Below are 21,505 nucleotides of genomic sequence, written 5' to 3' on the forward strand. Positions count from 1 at the left end.
TTCAAAAGAATATGTTATTAAAAAAATAATCGAGAGATGTTCTTCTCCCCTCTCTACCTACGGAGAGATTTACGTAAGTACATATCATATGTATAGAGTAGTTTGTACTTATGTAAAAAGTGAAAAGGCATTGAAATAATGTGAGCTAAGCCAGGGAAAGGGAGGGGATAATGACGGATTAATAAATCTACCATCCAAAATGTCCCTTATTACCAATAATTATACAGAGAAATTAGATTTCATTATTCAAGGAGATAAATTTAGCGTCCATTGTTCCATCCCCATATCCCGGGACTAGTGCACATTGCATTTCTTATTGAAAAGTATGTAACCAACCATATTCAATATTTTATTAAACTCATGTTCAAATGCACAGTGACATTTAAAAAAAAAATATATCATACGAAAGCTATAAAAAGCAAATGAAGAATTTGAATTCTAATAATTTTTCAACAAACGAACGCATAACAATAAATAAACATAATCAAATACGCATTAAATCAAAGAGCTAGAGATTTAATCCCATATAGGGAAGTAGATATTTATGGTAATTGAGTTTTTAAGTTCCGTGTAAGGTAGAGTTACACCATTTTCTAACTTTTCAAGTGACCCAAAAATTTAAAAGATGTTTAAAAATGTTTTTAAAAGCGAAGCTTTTCTATAATTAGGGTCGGTCCGTCCGTCCGTCCGTCCGTACGTCCGTCCGTCCGTCCGTCCGTCCGTCCGTCCGAGATAGATAGCTTTTATTCGTTAATTTAGGCATGTTAGAATTGTCCTATCGATTTCAAACTTTGCATGATGATTCCTGTAGTAGTTGGGTACGATTTAGAAAGCGTAGCAACTCTATAATCATTACCAGAATGTCCGTACGTCCATTTTAAACATGTTGATTTTCTACTTTTTTAACAACAAATTTTAAAGTGTTTTAATTATCCGTTTGATCTAATTTTTGGTATATTGATTCCTGGGACAACAAAGAACAATATTATAAGCGAAGCAACTCTATAATCAAGTCCAAAAATGTAAGTATGTCCATAAACATTATCCTGTTTTTAAGTAGTTTTTCAACAAATTTACCTACAATTTTGATTCGACATATTTACATTTATGTTCCGATTTTTCAGTTAAGATACTATACAAGTGTTAAGGTCCGTTTGTCCTACCGTTTCAGTGCTTCGCTTTTATGGATGTTGTCATCCTTGTTTTTTTATGATCTTGTATGCTTTAAACACAAGATTTTGTGTTTTACATCTATTGATGCTAACCTACTAACTCCGTGTACTGATACAAACAAGAAATCCTTTAGTTAACCAAAATCTGGAAAGTTTAACCAAGTCAGGGGAACAGGAACCTAGATTCTGACAAGCAATGCCTTAGGAAATTTTGCAGTACGTCAATCAAACCCTGGTTCAGTATTGTCTCCCATTAATTCACAATTACTCATTATTTCAGTACCTACCAATGTTTACCTCGATTTTATCACGTCATATTACTTAAATTTCAAAAGTATCAAGTTGATTTTATCACGTCATATTACTTAAATTTCAAAAGTATCAAGTTGATTTTATCACGTCATATTACTTAAATTTCAATAGTATCAAGTTGAATAAAATAGCTGAATGAAGCCCCCTTAACTAAATTAAGTTTTGTTGTAAGTAATGAATCATTTCAGGAAAAAATCATTGACATATTGTTAAAAGAAAATAAATTCAACAAGGACGTTTTTGTTTAATACATGATACATTCTTTAGAATAATTTGTTTCAGACTGTAAGGTTAATCAGAACCTCATTTTAGTAACCTTTTTTTTTTGTCTGTAGCGAAGGATCTCACTAATCTCTGAGCCATTGAATCTTCTTATAGATCCTGAGATGATTTTAGACTATTTTCTGCCCTTTTATAACCCTTCGAATATAGAGCTCCTAGATGCTTAGGGCGCAGCCGCTAGTTCATTTATATATTTTTTTAATAAAGTAAAGGTTCCTTATTCGTTAATTGGTTTTTAATAAAAATAAACGTAAAAGTCATATTATTCAGAGATCATTTGACAATGTATCAACAAAAATCGACTATAAAATATTGTTAGCTGAGCTACTTATGAGATCATGTATTACATTCAAAATGGTTTTAAAAAATAAATGTAATTATCTTTAATTTGCAATAACTTCTGCCAAAACTTGTTATGTCTGGTACTGCCAAGATGAAATAATGAATCATAATTCACACTTTTCTTTAATGAAATTAAGATATTCAAAAAGAAACTAAGAATCTAAACTACTTCTGAAGTATGATTAAGAATATCTTTTAAAATAGCAAATACTACACACTTTCAAAACAGATTTCTTATCTTCTATAACATCAAATGCTTTGCTAACATCAATGAATCACAATTAAAAATTACGAATTCATTTGGATTATCAGATATTTTTGGCAGAAAAAAAACGTGACATTTAGAAACTTAAAAAAGGATCAATATTTATTGTTCCATGCTTTTTGTGTGATAGCAGCTTGTAAATTACAAATTAATCTTAAACATTTTGGTGTTTTTAAATAATAATGTTAATGATAGTTATGAGGAAAGTGTTATTTCATGGTTATTTTCTGACGTTTAATAAAATCTTTATACATTCAGGTAAAGAGTGGAATAAGGGTAATTCAAGTTTGTTACTTGTTCAGTAACAAATTAGTTCCCCTTTAGGATTTGCAGATAGACTAATTAATCTTATGTAAAACACAGATAACAATTTCCATGTAAGCGAAGCTCATAAATAATGACGGTTTTGAGTCATATTACCATGCTTTCTACACCATGCTTTATCATTCTAGGAATCAATACTTTAATCTTAAATGAATTGGATAATTCTATAATGAAAATTAGGCTCCTAGATATTATTGGGTGCAAAGCTTAAAAGCTTTCTAGATAAATCTTCATATTTATAAAGTTAGCAATAAACAGGACGATTCTTGAGTGTAAAAAAGAACATTCTGTTACAGACAGACTGATAGACCCTACATTTTAAATGGCTTCACTGCGTAAAATTTAAGTAGAAGGAGAAACCTAATATGTAGATAGTACAGGTATATGGAAACTAAAGATTAATTATTTGCCCTCCAAATTTTCCTCGTGATTTGTGATGAAAACTTATGCATTACTTGTTGCTTCTTTAGTTTAGAAAAGAGAACAAATTTTGTGTGAGGGGGAAGGGGTGGGGTATAGTAGTAGGTTTATTTTTGTTTTAGTGGTTTATGCTAAAGTGATAATTTATCAGAGCAGTTACTGAATTAAATCCAAAACACAGAGAAACTGTGTCCTCTAGGAACTTGTAAACAGCTTATTTAATACTTATATTTGCGGGAACTTTTGTTTAATAAGATCTTCCAATTTCTAACATTTACAAAACAGCCTAACTTATTGCATCAAGATCCATGACAGATCTATATAGGAAATAAATGTCTATATATTAGCTCAAGTTTTCCAAGCGATAAATGTTTAAAACTCACAGTGCTCCAATAATCCGTAATAAACTCTCATTGACAAGAACGATAAGACCCATTATTTCACTGTATGAAGAATAAATTCATTTTTTTTATTTCATGTTGCTATTTGAATTATATTGAAGTATTAAATTTCTATCCATAAAACAGAAAATTTAAATTTATAATATAGTAAATAAAAGAAAACTTAGTTTTTAAATAATTTGATACTAGCGATACGTGCATAATGTGGTCAGATATTGAACTAAAATTTAACAGTTAATTAAATATTTTAACCCTTTCAGGACGATAATTTGAAAAAAAAATATTAAGATCCTAAAATAGTTTAAAGAAAGAAATCGTCAGGGAGAAGATAATGGAAGAATAGGGTTAATAGTCAGGATTCAGATAACCAAAAGAAAGTAAATAAAACATTGGATAAACCTAGCCAATAGCGAGATAATTATATCGAGCCCAACTCTAGTAAATAATACAAAAACTTTCATTGGGTTTTTTCCTTCTGATTAAAGACATCTCTGTTCCTGGGTTATATTAATATTCTGTAGCATGAATTTCAAATTTATTGTTCTGATATCTAATAGTAAAACCATACGACTATTAACTATATGTAAGGGGTAATATCTTAAAGGATAATACAATGGAAGAGAAAATTATGTATTCCAAAAAAATATCTCTTCTGTAGATGAATTTTACTGGTGGTAAAGTTTGCAAACTAGTCAAGATTTAAAATTCTAAAAGTATTTAAGCATTCAGATGATGTTTAATTGTTTAATTAGTTATTGCTTTCAGTAAAATTTACAGTGTAATGTAATGTTAAGAAATATTCCGTTAGTTTTTTGTTGCTCTTTGGAGTATTAATTTTACTCTAAAAACTTTATTTAAGATAATATCTTATCTATTACCTGTAGAACCTCTAGCTCTAATTCCGCCCTCCTAGGACAACGTAAAGTGTCTAAAAAAATGACGCCATACAATAAAAATGACCAATAAGAGGCCAGTATAAATTTTAACATTGGTCAATTACAATGAACATTGGTAAACTTTGTTGTATGACGTAATTTTTTGGTGTCACTTTGCGCTGTATCTCCCCACCTCCAATTTTGAACATTCGTAACAAATCCATATTTGAAATGTACCCAAGGTACATGTGAAAGAATTAATATTCTTATAGGGAATAATAGATCAATGCTTGTAGTAAAAAGTGTTTTGTATGTCTCAGGGATGTAGGGGTGGGACAATGGATTTAAATTTCATTTTTATTCAGCTATCTTTAACTTTTTGTTCATGAACCAATGCAACTCTACTTTTTGCTAAAAATAGAATGCCGCTAAAAAGTAATTCTCATAGCAGACAAAGATTACTGAGCATAATAAACACAAAAAACTAGCAGACAATAAATATCAATATAAAATTTGTTTGGTTCTAGAAAATTGATTTTTGAAAACAGAAACTCTACTGTGATAATTCTTTAATTGGTCATTTAAACAACTCCTTTTTAGTTTTATTTTGAACAAATTCTCAAGTTCCAAAGTCATGCTTTTCATGATCTATTACAGACAGCAATTTAAGGCTGGGAAACCTAAATTTATTTGAGTCTTTACTTATTATTGGTCATTGAAATCTTATAAAGTTCTCCTTATATAAATTGGATTGAAAATTAAATAAATTGCTTAATGTCCTATCCTTTATTCTCTGGTTTGCCTGAAATGGTGCAAATATTCAAATAATTTGTCAATACATTCTACACAATATCAAGTTTTCTCTTCCTAATCCCCCTTTTTATGCAGTGCAGTGGCGCTATGTGTGTAGAGAATTAATAGGAATGAGTTGTTCTTAAAACTTGTGTTTGGTGGTCATTGTTGCCTAATTAATCTACACTTTCTAAATCATTAGATTAAAAATGTTAGATAATTTTATTATTTTTTTATTGGTTTGGTCAAACTATTATTGTCCAAACTTTTAAACCAATAATTTCAATATAGGGAAGGGAATAATTTTGTTTATTGTCATTAAACATGTTATTAGTTTATTTTTGATTGTCTTATAGGTCTCAAGGTAAGTAGTAATAAATTATATTATTATCTAATTTTGCTTATTAAACACTCTATTGCGTATTAAATTGTTTGATGAATTTTATTTTTTGTTATATAAAATTAAACAGCTCCGAACCCCTGTTTCCTATATTCCTTTTGAATGATTGATTTCACAGTGTTGAGTAGATAGTGAATTCAGACATATCAACTTGAGATACAAACAAATATTTTTGAATTTCTTGATACAAACAAGAGGAGGGTATATCAAAAGGAAAAATTTAAGGAAGTGTATTTGATTGATTGATTGAAAACGTTCAACCTATAGCAATATCTTATATTCAGCCCAATGTAAACGACACAAAGTTTAGGTAAAACTATTCAAAATGGTTTAGTATACTGGAATGGAATAGAGTTTCCCATAAGAGGAAATGTTCAATTACCAAAAAAGACAATTAAGTTGAGAAGTATATAATGCAACATTTTATAAAAAGATTGGTATTAATACTGTATGTAGGAAAACGGGCGGGTAGGTTACAAAACTCTACCAAATAACTGTACAAGGTAGCATCTAAGATTCATATTAGGGATGGCAACCTTAACCAAGGGATGACTTAAAACTATTGGTTGTGAAAAGTTGTGTCACTGCTAGTTTTAACCAATTTAAGTTACTAATACAAACCGACAGTACAATACATTTTACCATATTTATAGGATAATTCTTTTGAAAATTTGTCTTAATATGATAATCTCCAATAGTTTGTGTTCTTTTAAAATGTATCCAGAATATCATTTTTCTGTTTTAAATATGTAAATTTTTAAAATACATGTGTAATATAGAATTTCATAATATTTATTGTTAAACTATTAATACAAAGACATTAATTAATTCTAATATTTCCCGTCAAAAAAGACCTCTCATTTTTATTGTGTGAAAGGGAGTTTGCAGACTTTTTAAATGGTACATAAATTCAAGTTTTAGTGGATTTTTTGAGCAATTGATCCTTGCGGCCACAAAGGCCATCCAATATCCAGATTTATTTTTAAAGGTGCTTTGAATTCCTAAATCACATTCTTTATGCCTTTTTTTGCTCCAAACACAAAATAATATTGAAACTCCTGGTAAACTTATATCTAACATATTGTTTATACTGTCAATAATACATCCATGACAAATATACATTCAACACTGGCATTCATACATTCATAAAATTTTCATATTTGTCATTTTATATTAAATTATTGCTTCTTTATGGGCTTTCATAAATCTATGCTACTTTTGAATGTTATTGTACTTGTTTTGATTTTTTGGTAGCCAAACCCGAATATATCTGAAAAGATTTTTTATATTTGTTGATAAAACACTGATGTTATAATTTTTAAATTGTTACAGAAATATAAACACCCTGTAAAAGGAATATATTTCAACAATCCTTACCTCAGGCAAGTTCAACAATAGCTATGCATTGTTATGCTTCAAGGAATATACATTTTTAAGAAAATTAAGATTATTTTCCAAATTATTCTTAGGTTAGTTAAATATTTTCATTTGTTCTCTTGATTTTTTTTCATTAATTGTTTTAACTTAAATTGAATAAATGCATTGCTAAACCATTATAAGAGAAAATTCAATTTTTTACATGTATGTGTGTATTTTCAGTAAAAATTAGATTTCACATCTTAATAAACAAAAATATGATATTTATGTTTACATTCCTAGAAGATATAGAGGGCGCTACTTAAACTCTAAATTTCTAATTTGTATATTTAGTTAAATGAGTAAGCCAGGGCTAATTAGTTTAAACTTATGTTATGAAGTTAGATGGAGGGATAAGTACAGATGTTTAGATTTTCATCACCCCTAGCCTTTAGGGGTATTGAAAAAGGGAATGTCAGAGGTTCCTTCTGAATATGATTTAGTTTTTAAATTAACAGACAGATTTTGAAAAGTAGTATTCAATCCCCCCCCCCCAGAAAAATAATATTAGGTATATTCCCTGAAATGGGCAGCGGTTACTGAGATCTTAAGCTTCATATATAGTCATGGTCAGAATGATCTACTTATTTATTATAGAATAAAATGACACAGTCAGAGAAGCTGTTTAGAGTTTAATAAAGATCTTGAATATCAAACCGAGGAACTTACTGACATTTTTATATTAATTTTGACTGAATTAGTATTTTTAGTATCTGTGTATACTTATTTAACAAGAAAGGTATATATATTTATATAACTAAAAATGTACTTACATATTAAGGGAATAACATGAAATGCCAAAACTTCTAAATGTATTATTTGTGTTTATGTAAATTAATTCTAAATTTAAATGAATGATAAAAAGTTTTCTTTATTTATGAATTACCTTCCATGTTACTTGTGAGAACATCCTATTTAAATTCTCACAGTAAAACAATTATTATAGCTTATGTTTTGGAATTTTCTTAAATTTAACATTATTGAACCTTAAATCATGTATTAACAATTTAAAACTATTATTTCCTTTCAAATTTATTGTACTTCTTGTGCTTGAATTAGAATTATTTGCAATAACCTAGCTGAAGAAAGTTGCAATTCTGAAACAATTTGTGTGTCCCAAATTGCCTTGTTCAAAACAAATTTTGATATCGACACCATGTCTCAAACACAACAGGGAGGTAGGAATAGTTCAATGGATGTAATCTTTAGCATTTTCTTGCCATCAAGGAAGTATAAATCTCACAAATCTATCAAGATGTTTGTTTTCCTCAAAGTGCATAGTCAAAGACAGTCCCCCATTGTATGAAAATAATATATAATCATGGGTTTTACCTTGATTAGGTTAGGTTGTATTGGGTACTGAGAAGTCACGCTGAGGTTATGCATAAAGTAAAAAAGTGCAACCTTAATTTTTCAATTTAAAAAATAAACATAAGGTGTTCTATGAAGGTAAGCTAACCCTTAAATGAACTAACCCAAGTCAGACAAAATGAGGAAAATTTTTACATCTGCTTTTGAGTTTTTGTCCAAATGAACTTGCAAACTGCAAAATCAAATTAATTGTCTTTTCTCCAAACCTTGAGAGTATTTATCCAAAGAATTATGCATGTTGTGTACCCATATTAAAAATTCTTATTTTTGTTGAGTAATATATATAAATCTCAGAGATTTATTTGATTAAATATTTTTTTTTTTTTTTTTGGGGGGGGGATTGAAATATCTCTCATCAAATGCATTTAATAAGCCCAGACTCAACATTGAAAATTAAAGATTTGCTTTCGCAAAATATTTATTTAATTCTGGTTTTCAGTTTGTTGAAAAAAAATTTGTATTAATATATGTCCTGACAATCCCTGTATCCCTTAGATAAAGTGACTTTACAATATTGCATTTGCAAAATCAAGCACAAATCTGCAAAAATGACAGATTAGACACTTTATATTTGGTATGATTTACCTAATTAAATATAGAAAAAAATACTATATATTTGAATAAAAGTAAATTATAACTTTAATATTTTATTTAGCTTTTGAAAAAATAAAACTTTAGTTAAACATGCTATAATTTAATTTTGAACTATTGTAATGATAAATCTGTAAAAATTAAGAAACTCTTTGTTTACCTGCTTAAAACTTTTCAGTTACAAAGTTAGAGTAATCTTAAAACAGAGAAAAATGTAAAATAGCCAAATTAATTGAATTCTTTTTCTATTTACTTTATATGTGTTTATATTTCCTTTCAGTGAGAGTTTTTAAAATTTTCTTTGGCCCACATGCTCTTGAGTGTAACCTATTACTAAAAACAAATATTCCTGTTTTTAACTCAGATTTTCAAACTTTTCTCTGAAATAAAAATCAATGTTAGGCTTTGCTTTGCTGATATAAAATTTGGCAGGGTAGGTACATAACAAAAGTTTTCCATACTTTTTCTTATTAGTTTATTCTTGTAAGACACATGTATCAACATTATGCTTAACTAGGCATGATTAAAGGATTTTCATTTTCCTAAAAACTGCAGAACACAAAACTTTAATGAACATTTATTTTTTTTTGTTCATTCAAACCTAGTTTGTTCCAAGTTGTCAAAGTTTTTTTAAGTTGTTTGGATCAGTTTAAAGAACAGAACTGGATCTTTAAATCATTTAGTGGTGAGCCGAGCCAGATCTGCCTTGAGGTGAGCCAGAGGTGAGCCACAGCTACTGCTAAAAAACATTGATCTTTAAAAGATTTACGGCTCAGTGTGGCCAGATCGTTAGCATCACTCAGATTTAAAGATCCAGCTCAGTTCTATGATAATTTTAAAAATGAATAATTATTAATTGGTTATGGCATCACCATAGATTATATACCTTTCATAATAAGATAAAACATTTATTAAAATAGATTTACTACTCATTAAAGAAAGTGATTTTATGTAAAAAAAAACTAAGATTAACATTATCTTATTTTAAGGATACTATCACCAGAGTTTATGGAATGCCTTAAAATCTTTAAATATCAAATTTACATAAAATAAGGTCATGATTGCATAGATTATGAAATAATTTATCTACAAATATTGTTAGGAGTAAATCTACTCTCCAGTCATATCTAATATCTAGTTTGTCAGTTGGACTAAAGCACTGATATTTTTTCAAACTTAGGTAGACTGGTATATCTGGGAATGGTCTTTAGAATGAAAAAAACTGATCAAGAGCGTAACTTTTTATTTTTCTTCTATATTTAGCCTTTCCGTTTATACATACCTTACCTTGTACCTTTACCTTTTTTAGATGTCCAATCCACAGTATCATATATTTATATAACTGCACTTCATACCTAGTCTGACTTTTTTTGTCCTTGTTTATTTGTTCTATGCTGGATTTGCATAGCCTAACATGTTTAGTTTACTTCTAGTAAATTGAAATTTTTCAGGTCATTGAGTTTTAGAAATTTTGCTTGGAAGTGAAATATTGACTTGTTTGGTAAATACAGCAGGTGTTCAATCATACATGCAAAGTAGTAAAGATGTCCTTTCGTACTTATTCATAAAAAACAATAACATAAAATGTGAATATTTACAGATGGAAGTAGGAATTTCTGACGTTTGTCAATTATGAAAAATTCAAATGTTGTGGCAAAGATTGCATAACCTAGTAATAAAGTTGATCAATTTAGCCTTGAGTTTCTAAAAAAGTCAATACTTGATTATCTATGGTTCCATCTATCTGTATTCATACATTCATATGTCTTTATTGCAAAAAATATTTCAACAAAAAGCCTATATCACCAGTTAGCAGAAAAATCATCTCTGATTTGTACTTAAGCATTCACAGACCACAGCTCTCTGTTCTAATAAAAATTTTGATATTATTTCGAGCTTTTTTAAAACTATTGATTCAAATCACAATTTTGTAAAACATTTTTCAACCTTTCCATATAGTGTCATTTATCTAGACATTGCATTGTGATAAGCTTAAAAGTTTAATCTTTTTATGACTTAAAGAAAAAAAAATATATTAGCATATCCAACTCAAATTTTGTTTTGGTAATTTCGATGCAGGTCCACTGACAGACATACTTACAACCTACTTCTTCTACATTAGGATATAAACAAACAAACAGAGAAACTCGCACATTCCACATAAATAGAAGCAGTAAGATATTGGCAGATTTTAGGCTAAATCGAGTGTAAAGAATTGAAAATACATTTAGAAGGTGTGTACAGTTACACTAATGTAAAGAGTGCTTGTTCCATTACTCAAATCTGTATTTCATTATAAATTCTAACTACAAGAACAAGTATAGCTATAAAAGCCACACTTTTATTTGAATTATTTCCAGAAAATCTAATTTTAAAATTGTATTGGTAACTTAACAATGACATAAAAATAATTGCTTAAACACTTAAAGTCAGTTATTGATTCATTAAAAATCCTTTTTTTGATATGTTGACTCCTGGAACGCTTAGATACTTAGCCTAGCTTCTCTTTAGTTATGTGTTTTACAGTTAAATAAGTTCAAATTAGACCTCTTACATTATAAAAAAAATTAAAATATTTTAATCATGAAATAAATTTTTTCACTATGCATATCTCTGTTAGAGATAAAGTATAGGCATCTGAAAAAACAAAATGAAGAAAGAATAACAAATTTTCCCTATATCTCTGTGAGAGAAAAAGTATAGGCATCTGAACAAACAACATGTAGAAATAATAACAAATTATCCCTATATCTCTGTGAGAGACAAAGTATAGGCATCTGAACAAACAATATGTAGAAAGAATAACAAATTATCCCTGTATCTCTGTAAGAGACAAAGTATAGGCATCTGAACAAACCATATGTAGAAAGGGTAACAAATTATCCCTATATCTCTGTGAGAGACAAAGTATAGGCATCTGAACAAACAATATGTAGAAAGGGTAACAAATTATCCCTATATCTCTGTGAGAGACAAAGTATAGGCATCTGAACAAACAATATGTAGAAAGAATAACAAATTATCCCTATATCTCTGTGAGAGACAAAGTATAGGCATCTGAACAAACAATATGTAGAAAGGGTAACAAATTATTCCTATATCCCTGTAAGAGACAAAGTATAGGCATCTGAACAAACAATATGTAGAAAGGGTAACAAATTATTCCTATATCCCTGTAAGAGACAAAGTATAGGCATCTGAACAAACAATATGTAGAAAGGGTAACAAATTGGAAACCATTTTCATACAACGTTACCCAGTAAACCAGGGATGTAGATGAATGGAATTGAATTAATATTGTATTTTACTAATTCTAAATTTTGTATCTTACCGTTATACAGAGAAAGAGAAATTTTGAAATTTTAACCTATTTCTATTTCAATTCTATTATCTTTTATTTAGTTTTGACTTAAATATCTACTTGACAAAAGGTTGTATTTTGAATAATTTACTTAACTTTCTGGTCTATATCTCAGATACTATTTGAATTAGACCTTCAATTTTTGTTAACATTTCTTTTACCAAAGAGTAAAACATGTTGGGAGTCAGAACTTTATTTGGCTGCTTTTAAATGTGAGAATTTTAAAAATATTTTATATTACCTGGACATCGACTATAATAACTATTCCTTTATTTGAAGAGTATTCTTATTTAAACCCCAGACACTTTTTCCTCCACATATATTAACATTTTGTTTAGAATAGATTTTCAAATATCCACTGACATACACAAGTTATACAAAAAATTCTATAAGTTTATCATGATAAACTGAACTACATATGCAATCTATATACCTAGCAAATATATAAATTTCTATCTAATCTCCATATGAATTGTTTTTCTGTCCTTCAAATCACACTTATGACAAACTTACACACACAAACAATAAGGGAATCAAAAATATTATCTTGTAAGAGTACAAAAACCAGACCATAGAAAATCAATCATAGAGTTTTAATCCTAAATTCAAGTAGTATGTTTTAAAGACAGCATGCCTTTTTTATGGGGGGGGGGGGGGTGTAAGTTTGCTCGAGAAGCACAAAGTAATTTTTTTTATCTCCGGAAGTAAAGCTCCCATAGAAGGTAAATTTAACATAGGCGGGATTTTTATCCCCACTAAAAGTTTATTTTAGGGAGAAACACCCCTTTAACAACTCCTCTTGACGACTCATAAGGACATGGATATATTTATAAAAGCTTAAAGTACAACATGTATCCTTAACCCATTAGTGCCGAACTTCCCCCCTGTCGTCAGAATCACTTGAAATTTTAAACACAGCTTCCTTAAGGGATTGTAAGACATTTGTATTTCTAGATTTTTTGATTTGTGGCATACCAAAGAAGTTTTTTTTTTGCGTCGTTTCCGACGCATTCGGACTAATCATTTTTCCCATGCGTCTATTATGTACCATATCGGACTAATCATCTTAGGCTTTTACTGTATAATCTATTAGTTGCTTCGCCCCTAACCTCTAGGGTGGGTGGGGAATGTCAGAAAAATAGCATTAAACCATCCCAAGATATTTATAAAGCTTTCCTGATAAGTAAAACCAATTCAGACCCGAAATTTCTATAATCTTTAGCTTCAGACAAAAACCTTACTACTTTATAGTATGGAACACTATACTAGCAGCGGCTTCGCCCCTAGAGGCAACCAGGGACCCTTGGGTTTGGGGGGAGTCAAACCCCCTCTTTCAATTACAGTTTTTAAAGAAAAATTTTTAAAAAATAATGAGAGGGGTTTATTATTTTCTAGGGGTGATTTCTCCTAGAGCGGTTGTGGTACTCTCCCCCAAAATAGTTATAAACCTTACTAGGTCCTATGAGAAGCTAAAATGTAAAGGAGAACCATATCAGTTCAGTGGTTAGTGGGATCCCTTAGTACACACAGACACATGTATGTAGAATGTATTTAGATCCTGTTACTTTATTAAGGATACATAACACAGATACTCTACAATCAGTGTCTGTCTGTACGTCCATTCGTCTGTATAAAACAATTCAGAATATAATTATTTGGTACTAGTGGCTACGCCCCTAGAGGCCTTTAGGGGCACTTGGGATGGGGAGAGGTCATTGAATTTTACAACAATATTTTTTATTTTAGATTTAAAAAGAATTAAATTCATTAAGTTCATTCTATTTTTTCTTGTGTTGGGGGTCTTTTTTAAGTGGCGATTTTCTTTGGAGGGTGGTGGTACTCTCCCCCAAAATATTTATAAACCTTACCAGGTTCTATGAGAAGCTACCATGTAAAGGAGAACCATATCGGTTCAGTGGTTAGTGAGATCCCTTGGTACACAACACACAGACACATGTAGAAAGTATACCCTGTTACTTTATTAAAAGGATACATAACACAGATACTCTACAATCAGTGTCGGTCTGTACGTCCATTCGTCTGTATGAAACAATTCAGAATAAAATTATTTAGTACTAGTGGCTACGCCCCTAGAGGCCTTTAGGAGCACTTGAGATGGGGAGAGGTCATTGAATTCAACAACAATATTTTTTTTTAAAGAATTAATTTTTTTCTTTTCTTGTGTTGGGGGGTCTTTTTCAAGGGGCGATTTCTCTTTGGAGGGTGGAGGTAACCTCCCCAAAAATAGTTGAAAACCTTCCTAGGACCTATGAGAAGCTACAAAGTAAAAAAAGAAGCATATCAGTTAAGCAGATACACAGATAGATACCCTTTCACTTTATTACAATGTTTAGCAAAAAAATATGATTTTATCGACAATTATATTGAACAACCCAATACATGACAACCCCTCACCCCCCCCCCCCTCAGCCCCTGTTAATCCTTTAAGTTTTATAATAACTTTTTCTTATTTGTTGTCTTACCAACAGTGGGGAATTGTATTTGTATTTTGATTGGTTGGTTTATTAAGTGTCCAAATGTTTCAACCACTAAATGTAATCTACAGAAAGATTTTATGGTATAATATCCCTGAGTAAGTACATTAATTTATCAGCCATTGACTTACTATTTTAGATCCCTAACCAATACATTTCTTAGTTGTAGCGTAGTTGTTAATTATTTGGATGCAATTATATATATACAGACGGACGGATGTACAGACAGACCATAATTGTAGAGTATTTGCGCTATTTTTATGAATATATTAACAGCTAGGCTGCAATAAAAATTACGGAAGTATAAACATATTTACAGTCTTTAATTGGCTGTAATTTTGGATATATAGACAGACATACATACATTCCCTAGTTGTAAGGTAGCTATTATTTATTTGGATGCAATTATGGAAATACAGACAGGTGGACGTACAGACAGACCCTAGTTGTAGATTATCTGCGCTACTACTTTTATATCCTTAAAATAAAGTAACATGTTATTGTATGTCTTTGTGTGTGTACCAAAGGACCTTGCTAACCACTGAACCTATATGGTGCTCCATTACATGGTAGCTTCTACTAGGTCCTGGTAAGGTTTATAACTATTTTGAAGGAGGGTACCACCACCATCCCTTAAGAGAAATCATCCCTAGAAAATAAAAAAAAAAATTTAAAAAAAAACTTTTTCTTTAAAAAATTGTAATTGAAAGAGGGGATTTGACTCCCCCTGCAATCTAAGGGGCCCTAGATGCCTCTAGGGGCGTAGCCGCTGCTTGTATTGTATTCCATACTATAAAGTAGTAAGGTTTTTTGGCTCAAGCCAAAGATTAGAGAAATTGAAGGTCTGAATTGGTTTTACTTATCAGGGAAGCTTTATAAATACCTTGGGATGGTTTTAAGCTATTTTCCTGACATCCCCCACACGTCCTAGAGGTTAGGGGCGTAGCAACTAGTAGATTATACAGTAAAATCCTAAAATGATTAGTCCTATAAGGTCAAAAAGGACGCAATGGCTAAAATGATTAGTCCGAATGCGTCGAATACGACGCACAACAATTTATCAAAAAAAAGTATGTAAACTAACTAAAATCAAAGAAAACTTAGCAGAAACTAAAAATATATAACAAATGCTATAATTAATTATAAATAAGTATGTTTTAATTCTTTAAAAGAAAAAAGTTAGACCTGGTGTGGAATTTTTTTCCTATTTTTTCCACTTCTGCCATGAAAATATGATTTCATCTGGTCATCGAATGAAGTGAGAGGCCAAGCAATGTAGAGGACAAAACTTGAAGCTCTATTCAGTTATTTACAAACATTTAAAAAGGACAGCATAAAAAAATAGAGTGATAGTATAGGTTTGAATTTGTGCGTCGTTTAAGACCCTATTGTCATTAATGGGTTAAGTTAAGTTTGAAACCAACTGTGAATATCATGAAAAAATGTGTATTTTTCACATAATATTTTATAGCTGTAAATGGTTTTGTCAGACTCTACAAAAATTGTAACTGGGCAAACACGAAATAGACTTTTAATACAAGATGCATTAAATCTTATTTCGGATGTCTAATTTTTGGTCCCGCTTCCGAACTCTAACAAGACAAAATTCATGGGTTCTATAACACACATAAAATTAGATGAGAATCCTTCTCCCTGTATGCCCCACAGAGAGACACTATATTAGGCTTTGTAAGATTTGTCTATCTTGACATTGATAAAGAAGAAGACCCACACAAATACACTCTAGAGATAGCCTAGAGTTATCAGCACATTGCTTTGGTTACCTGTATAGCTTCTCATTGGTCCATTTTTATTTGGGCTTTTTATAGCAAAAGCGCAGAAAATAAGAAGATAATTTTACCTTAATTATTTCCTAAAATTTTTTTTGGAAACAGAAATCAAGGTCAAGGATAACTTGAGTTGAAATAAAAATTTTCTTGCAAATATTTATTTTACAGATTTTCTGCCAATTAAAATATAATATTTCAAGAGAAATTAAAATTGGTAGGAATTCTAACCCAACCAAAAAATATTCAAGAAATCAAATAGTACCAATGAAGGTCCAAAATTTCCATACATTATCATGATGTTATTCAAAATTTAAACTTTATCATATCAGAATTTGTTTTTCAAACTTAAGATTTATAGAGAAATTGAAAATGAACTTGCTAAAGTATCTATTCTTGTTACCAGGTAGGTCTAACTTTTCTTCATTGTTGAGGAAACAAACATACAAGAAACTCACTTAATCACTTTTGATCAAATAAAAACCAATTTGTGTCCAAAGGTTGCTGACCCTTCTATTATTATTTAATGGGAATTTAATGTTTTGGATCTAGTTCAGTTGTTGATAAATTCAACCAGGTCATTACTTATGTTAGATTAGGTTAAGATAGGTTGGTTATAGTTCATGAAGTGGATATTTTCTGTAGACAGGGGAAGTGAAAATTCATATCTTCTTCAAATCTTAGTTCCTAAAATGTTTAAATTCTGCAACATTTTCTTTTAATGACTCATTTATCTTGATAGCAAAAGGAACCAAAATTCTAGGTACATTAACATGATGCCTTAAAAATGCTAAACATTCCTTTATGATACGAACTAAAGATAACTAATTTATTTCCATACAAAAAAATTCTCAAAAATGCTTCTGTCTTAATAAGATTTGTACCTAATATTAATACATTAACCCCAGACTTAGGCATGGATCACAAAAGCATATGCGGATGATTTTTTGTGTTGTCATTTCTTGGGCACCTGAACCCATCTCCCATACCCATAAAAATAACTACATTTCTAGCCACTGCTGGGCCCATATATGCGGGATCCTATTGTCCCTGCAGGCCTCATCCAACAATTACTGAATCTAATGTAAGCATCAAAAATAAGCTTTTTTCTTTCTTTTTATTTGTATGTATGTAAAATAAAGTTATTGTATGTTTATAATCAAGGGTCTCTTCCGCATTAGAATTTTTTTGTGGTTGCACTTAATCATTTGTCACCATGGTTCTGTCACAAATATAGGGAACGAACCAGCAAAATTAAAATAAAAACATAATCTAATTGTTATTAGGGAATAAACAGGTAAAAGCCTGTCAGCTGATATTACATAAAGATGCCCCTAAGATGATGCGCCCCTTTATAATACAAATAATTTTCTTCTCATTTTCTGTCTGCACAAAACTAAAATAGGGCTATAACTTAATTTTTTAAATAGGGGAAAACATACTTCTTGACTTAAACAAAACATTTAATATGGCAAAATATCATGTAGTAGTACAAAACAATATGAAGTATGACTCAAAGGTTTCTGGCAAACTTTGAGATTTAAAATCTTCTTGTCTATATGACATAAAGTGTCTTTGCAAGCTTCACAAAATTTTAAATATCTAGATCTAAAAATGCGGCCATTGGCGGCGTTAAAAGTTTCTTGGAAACTAGCAATATAATATCTGAATCCTTTAGTAGGCTTGAAAACATATAGATGGGTAAAGGTTTATAAAATTTTACACTAACCAATGAGCTTCTACTCTAAAACTAACTTAGTCCTTCGATTGAAATTCTCTTATAAACATTTATTTAAATTTTGCTTAATATCTTATGGATGTTGTCATGCTTATCAAAAGTTTTTTTTTGTATAAACTATCTCTCTTATTCTTGGTTTGCATTTGATTGTTGTTTGATCTGTACTTACAAACACTTTCCTCGGGAAGGAAAAGGACAATGGCAAATAATCGAACCTCTTTTTTTTCAAAACTTTGATTAGCTATCATATATTTAACTGCAGCATGTCTCTAAGGTTAAAAACCTCTGACCAATAGAATAATGTAGATACGGTATGTCGGCAAAACGGTTCCGAAACTTAGAATAGAAGAATAGAAGGCCTGATCAAGAGAACAGAATTTATAACTATTTAGAAAACTAAATGTTTCTTCCATTGTCCTATCCGTATATTCCTGCCTTTTGTTGGAACAATATATTATTATTTACTGTCATTTCATTTTCACTTTATGTAATTGTACTCTAAGAATTTTTAATAGCGAAGCTTTTCTACCAATAGTGCAGTTACGTCCGTAGAGGATAGTCTGTTTGGCAATTTATAGATGATATAACTGTCTTATGTTTTTTGAGGCAATAAAGTAAATTGTTCCTTCATTTTAAATATTTGTTTTTTCAGCTTTTTGAACATTGAACATTTTACATGATTAATTAGAATTTTTAATCCCCAAATGATTTTGAGGCTCTGTGATGTTAAAACAGTTTCTTTAAAGCAAAAAGCAAAAATAATTATATGTAGCCACTTTAAAAGAAACCTTATTAGAAAAATTCTTACGTCAGCAGACTCCTATCCTTACATAAAGTAACATGATATCTTTTTTTGTCTGTAGAAAAAAAATTTAATTACCGCTAAAGGCCACTGGGTATAGCTTATAAACCCCGAACCACTTCATTATGCAATCTACATTTTCCTGGATATTTTGTCTACGGTAGACCATAAGTGTAAATCTTTACAGTACATTGTTTCTATTTGTTAAAGCAACACATATGATAAAAGAAAAAGATTCTGTTTAAAGTAAAATGCTTATATTTCAATCAAAATCTATATTTTTGTATTTTTTACCGATCCACTTCATTATGCAAATCAAAAGAAAATCAATGAGAAAACGTTTGTTTTGCCCTTTTCTCCACTTTTTAAAATTAATTCTGATAAAATAACAATTTTTTAAGAGATTTATGCATTAATTATAATGAAAAACAGTTTAAGGTAGATTTTATTGATTTTTCTAAATAAGAAATAATTGAAAAAAAGAAATTCTATCCCTATCACTTTAGAGGACAGCTGCCGACCCCCAGTCTTATGGATGAAGCTAAATACATGTAAAAAATAAAAATTTGTCTGAAAAGTATACAAAAATGTTTTTTGATGTGTTAAAATAATCCATTTTAAAATCTTGATTTTGAGGATGATGGCCTTTAAGATGCTCTTACTGGTGGTGATGGTGAGCTAAATGTTATCAAAGTGCATGCCCTTGAAGAAAACTTATATATTGAACTATGGTCCAATTTTTGTAGTCATAGCAGCCTCCAGCCAAGCAATATTAAAAAAGAAAAAAATTGCAATTTTAATTACTAAAATTCATAAAGTAAATAATGTAGTTTTTAGATAATGGTTATATTTCATGTCGAGAGGCTCCACTGGAGGCTGCTATGACTACAAAAAATGGTACATAGGTTAATAGACAAGTTGTTGTAATGGTCATGTACTTAGATAACATTTAGCTCACCTTCACCACCAGTAAGAGCATCTTAAAGGCCATCATCCTCAAAATCAAGATTTTTAAATGGATTTTTTTAACACATCAAAAAACATTTTTGTATACTTTTCAGGGTAATTTTTATCTTTAACATGTATTTAGCTTCATCCATAAGACTGGGGGTCAGCAGCTGTCCTCTAAAGTGATAAGGATAGAATTTCTTTTTTTCAATTATTTCTTATTTAGAAAAATCATTAAAATCTACCTAAAACTGTTTTTCATTATAATTAATGCATAAATCCCTTAAAAAATTGTTATTTTATCAGAATCATTTTTTAAAAGTGGAGAAAAGTGCAAAACCAACGTTTTCTCATTGATTTTCTTTTGATTTGCATAATGACGTGGATCGGTAAAAAATAAAAAAATATAGATTTTGATTGAAATATAAGCATTTTACTTTAAAAAGAATCTTTTTCTTTTATCATACGTGTTGCTTTAACAAATAGAAACAATGTACTGTAAAGCTGTACACTTATGGACTACCATAGACAAAATATCCAGGAAAATGTAGATTGCATAATGAAGTGGTTCGGGGTTTAGTATAGAATAAATTATTATAATGATTTATTACATTAGCGGCTACACCCCTAATAAAATATATCAAAACCTCCCAACACTCAAATCTGAAAATAAAATAGCCTAAAACCTTCACAGGACCTACGTCAAGTTTACCTTAAATAGAGTTCCCAATCAGGTAATGAGTTATTGCAATCTAAAGCTTCAGATGAAAAACAATAGTACTACTTAATACTTAATTACTACATAATAAAAAATTCTCACCTTTTTTATCTGTCCCATCCGAAGTGACAGGTAGAATTAGGACAAACAGCATCCATAAAACCATTTTTTTCTGAAATTTAAAAATAATTATGACAAATATAGTAATAAATAAGGACCTCAAAGTTATTAATAAAACCTTTTTTATCTTGGTTAGGTTATGAAAGGTAGGGGCTACGAAACCCATTGATGTATCTTTTATGGATGAGTAAAAATTATAAAAAAAATTATATCAGTAAATAAAAATAATAAATTATAGTATTTGAACTCCAACTGGGAAAATTAATTTGTGATATATTTCTCAACAAAGTTATATATAAATTAACGTCAAACATTGCTTTAAGGATTCTTTATAGAATTTCTGCTTTAAAATTTAAAGTCATCTAATAATAGCGGGTACGCCCCTAGAGCCCTCCGTACAGATCTTGGGTACAGATTCCTAAATTTTTCTGACTTTCAAAAATAACAGTGCTATTACTCCAAGTGTTAGACTGTCTGGTTTTATCAGCTTCAAATTTATAAAAGATGTCATCCTTGTTTAATAATGAATTTATGTCTTTATTGTTTTTTACGCAAATATGAAAATAAATATGA

The 21,505-nt window shown here is 29.8% G+C and overlaps 1 protein-coding gene across 1 annotated transcript in view; it reads right to left on the reverse strand.

Annotated features, from left to right (window-relative positions):
* Positions 1-20,980, reverse strand: part of LOC145330776 (protein amalgam-like) — a 55,881-nt gene extending 34,901 nt beyond the window's left edge. The window contains exon 1 of the mRNA XM_080175442.1: positions 20,915-20,980. Coding sequence (XP_080031568.1) covers positions 20,915-20,978 — 64 coding nt within the window. The 5' untranslated portion in view covers positions 20,979-20,980. The remainder of the gene's footprint in view (positions 1-20,914) is intronic.
* Positions 20,981-21,505: the final 525 nt, after the last annotated feature.

This window comes from Acartia tonsa, chromosome 10 (assembly GCF_053477335.1).
Source record: "Acartia tonsa isolate MP-2025a chromosome 10, ASM5347733v1, whole genome shotgun sequence".
Taxonomy (NCBI): Eukaryota; Metazoa; Arthropoda; class Copepoda; order Calanoida; family Acartiidae; genus Acartia; species Acartia tonsa.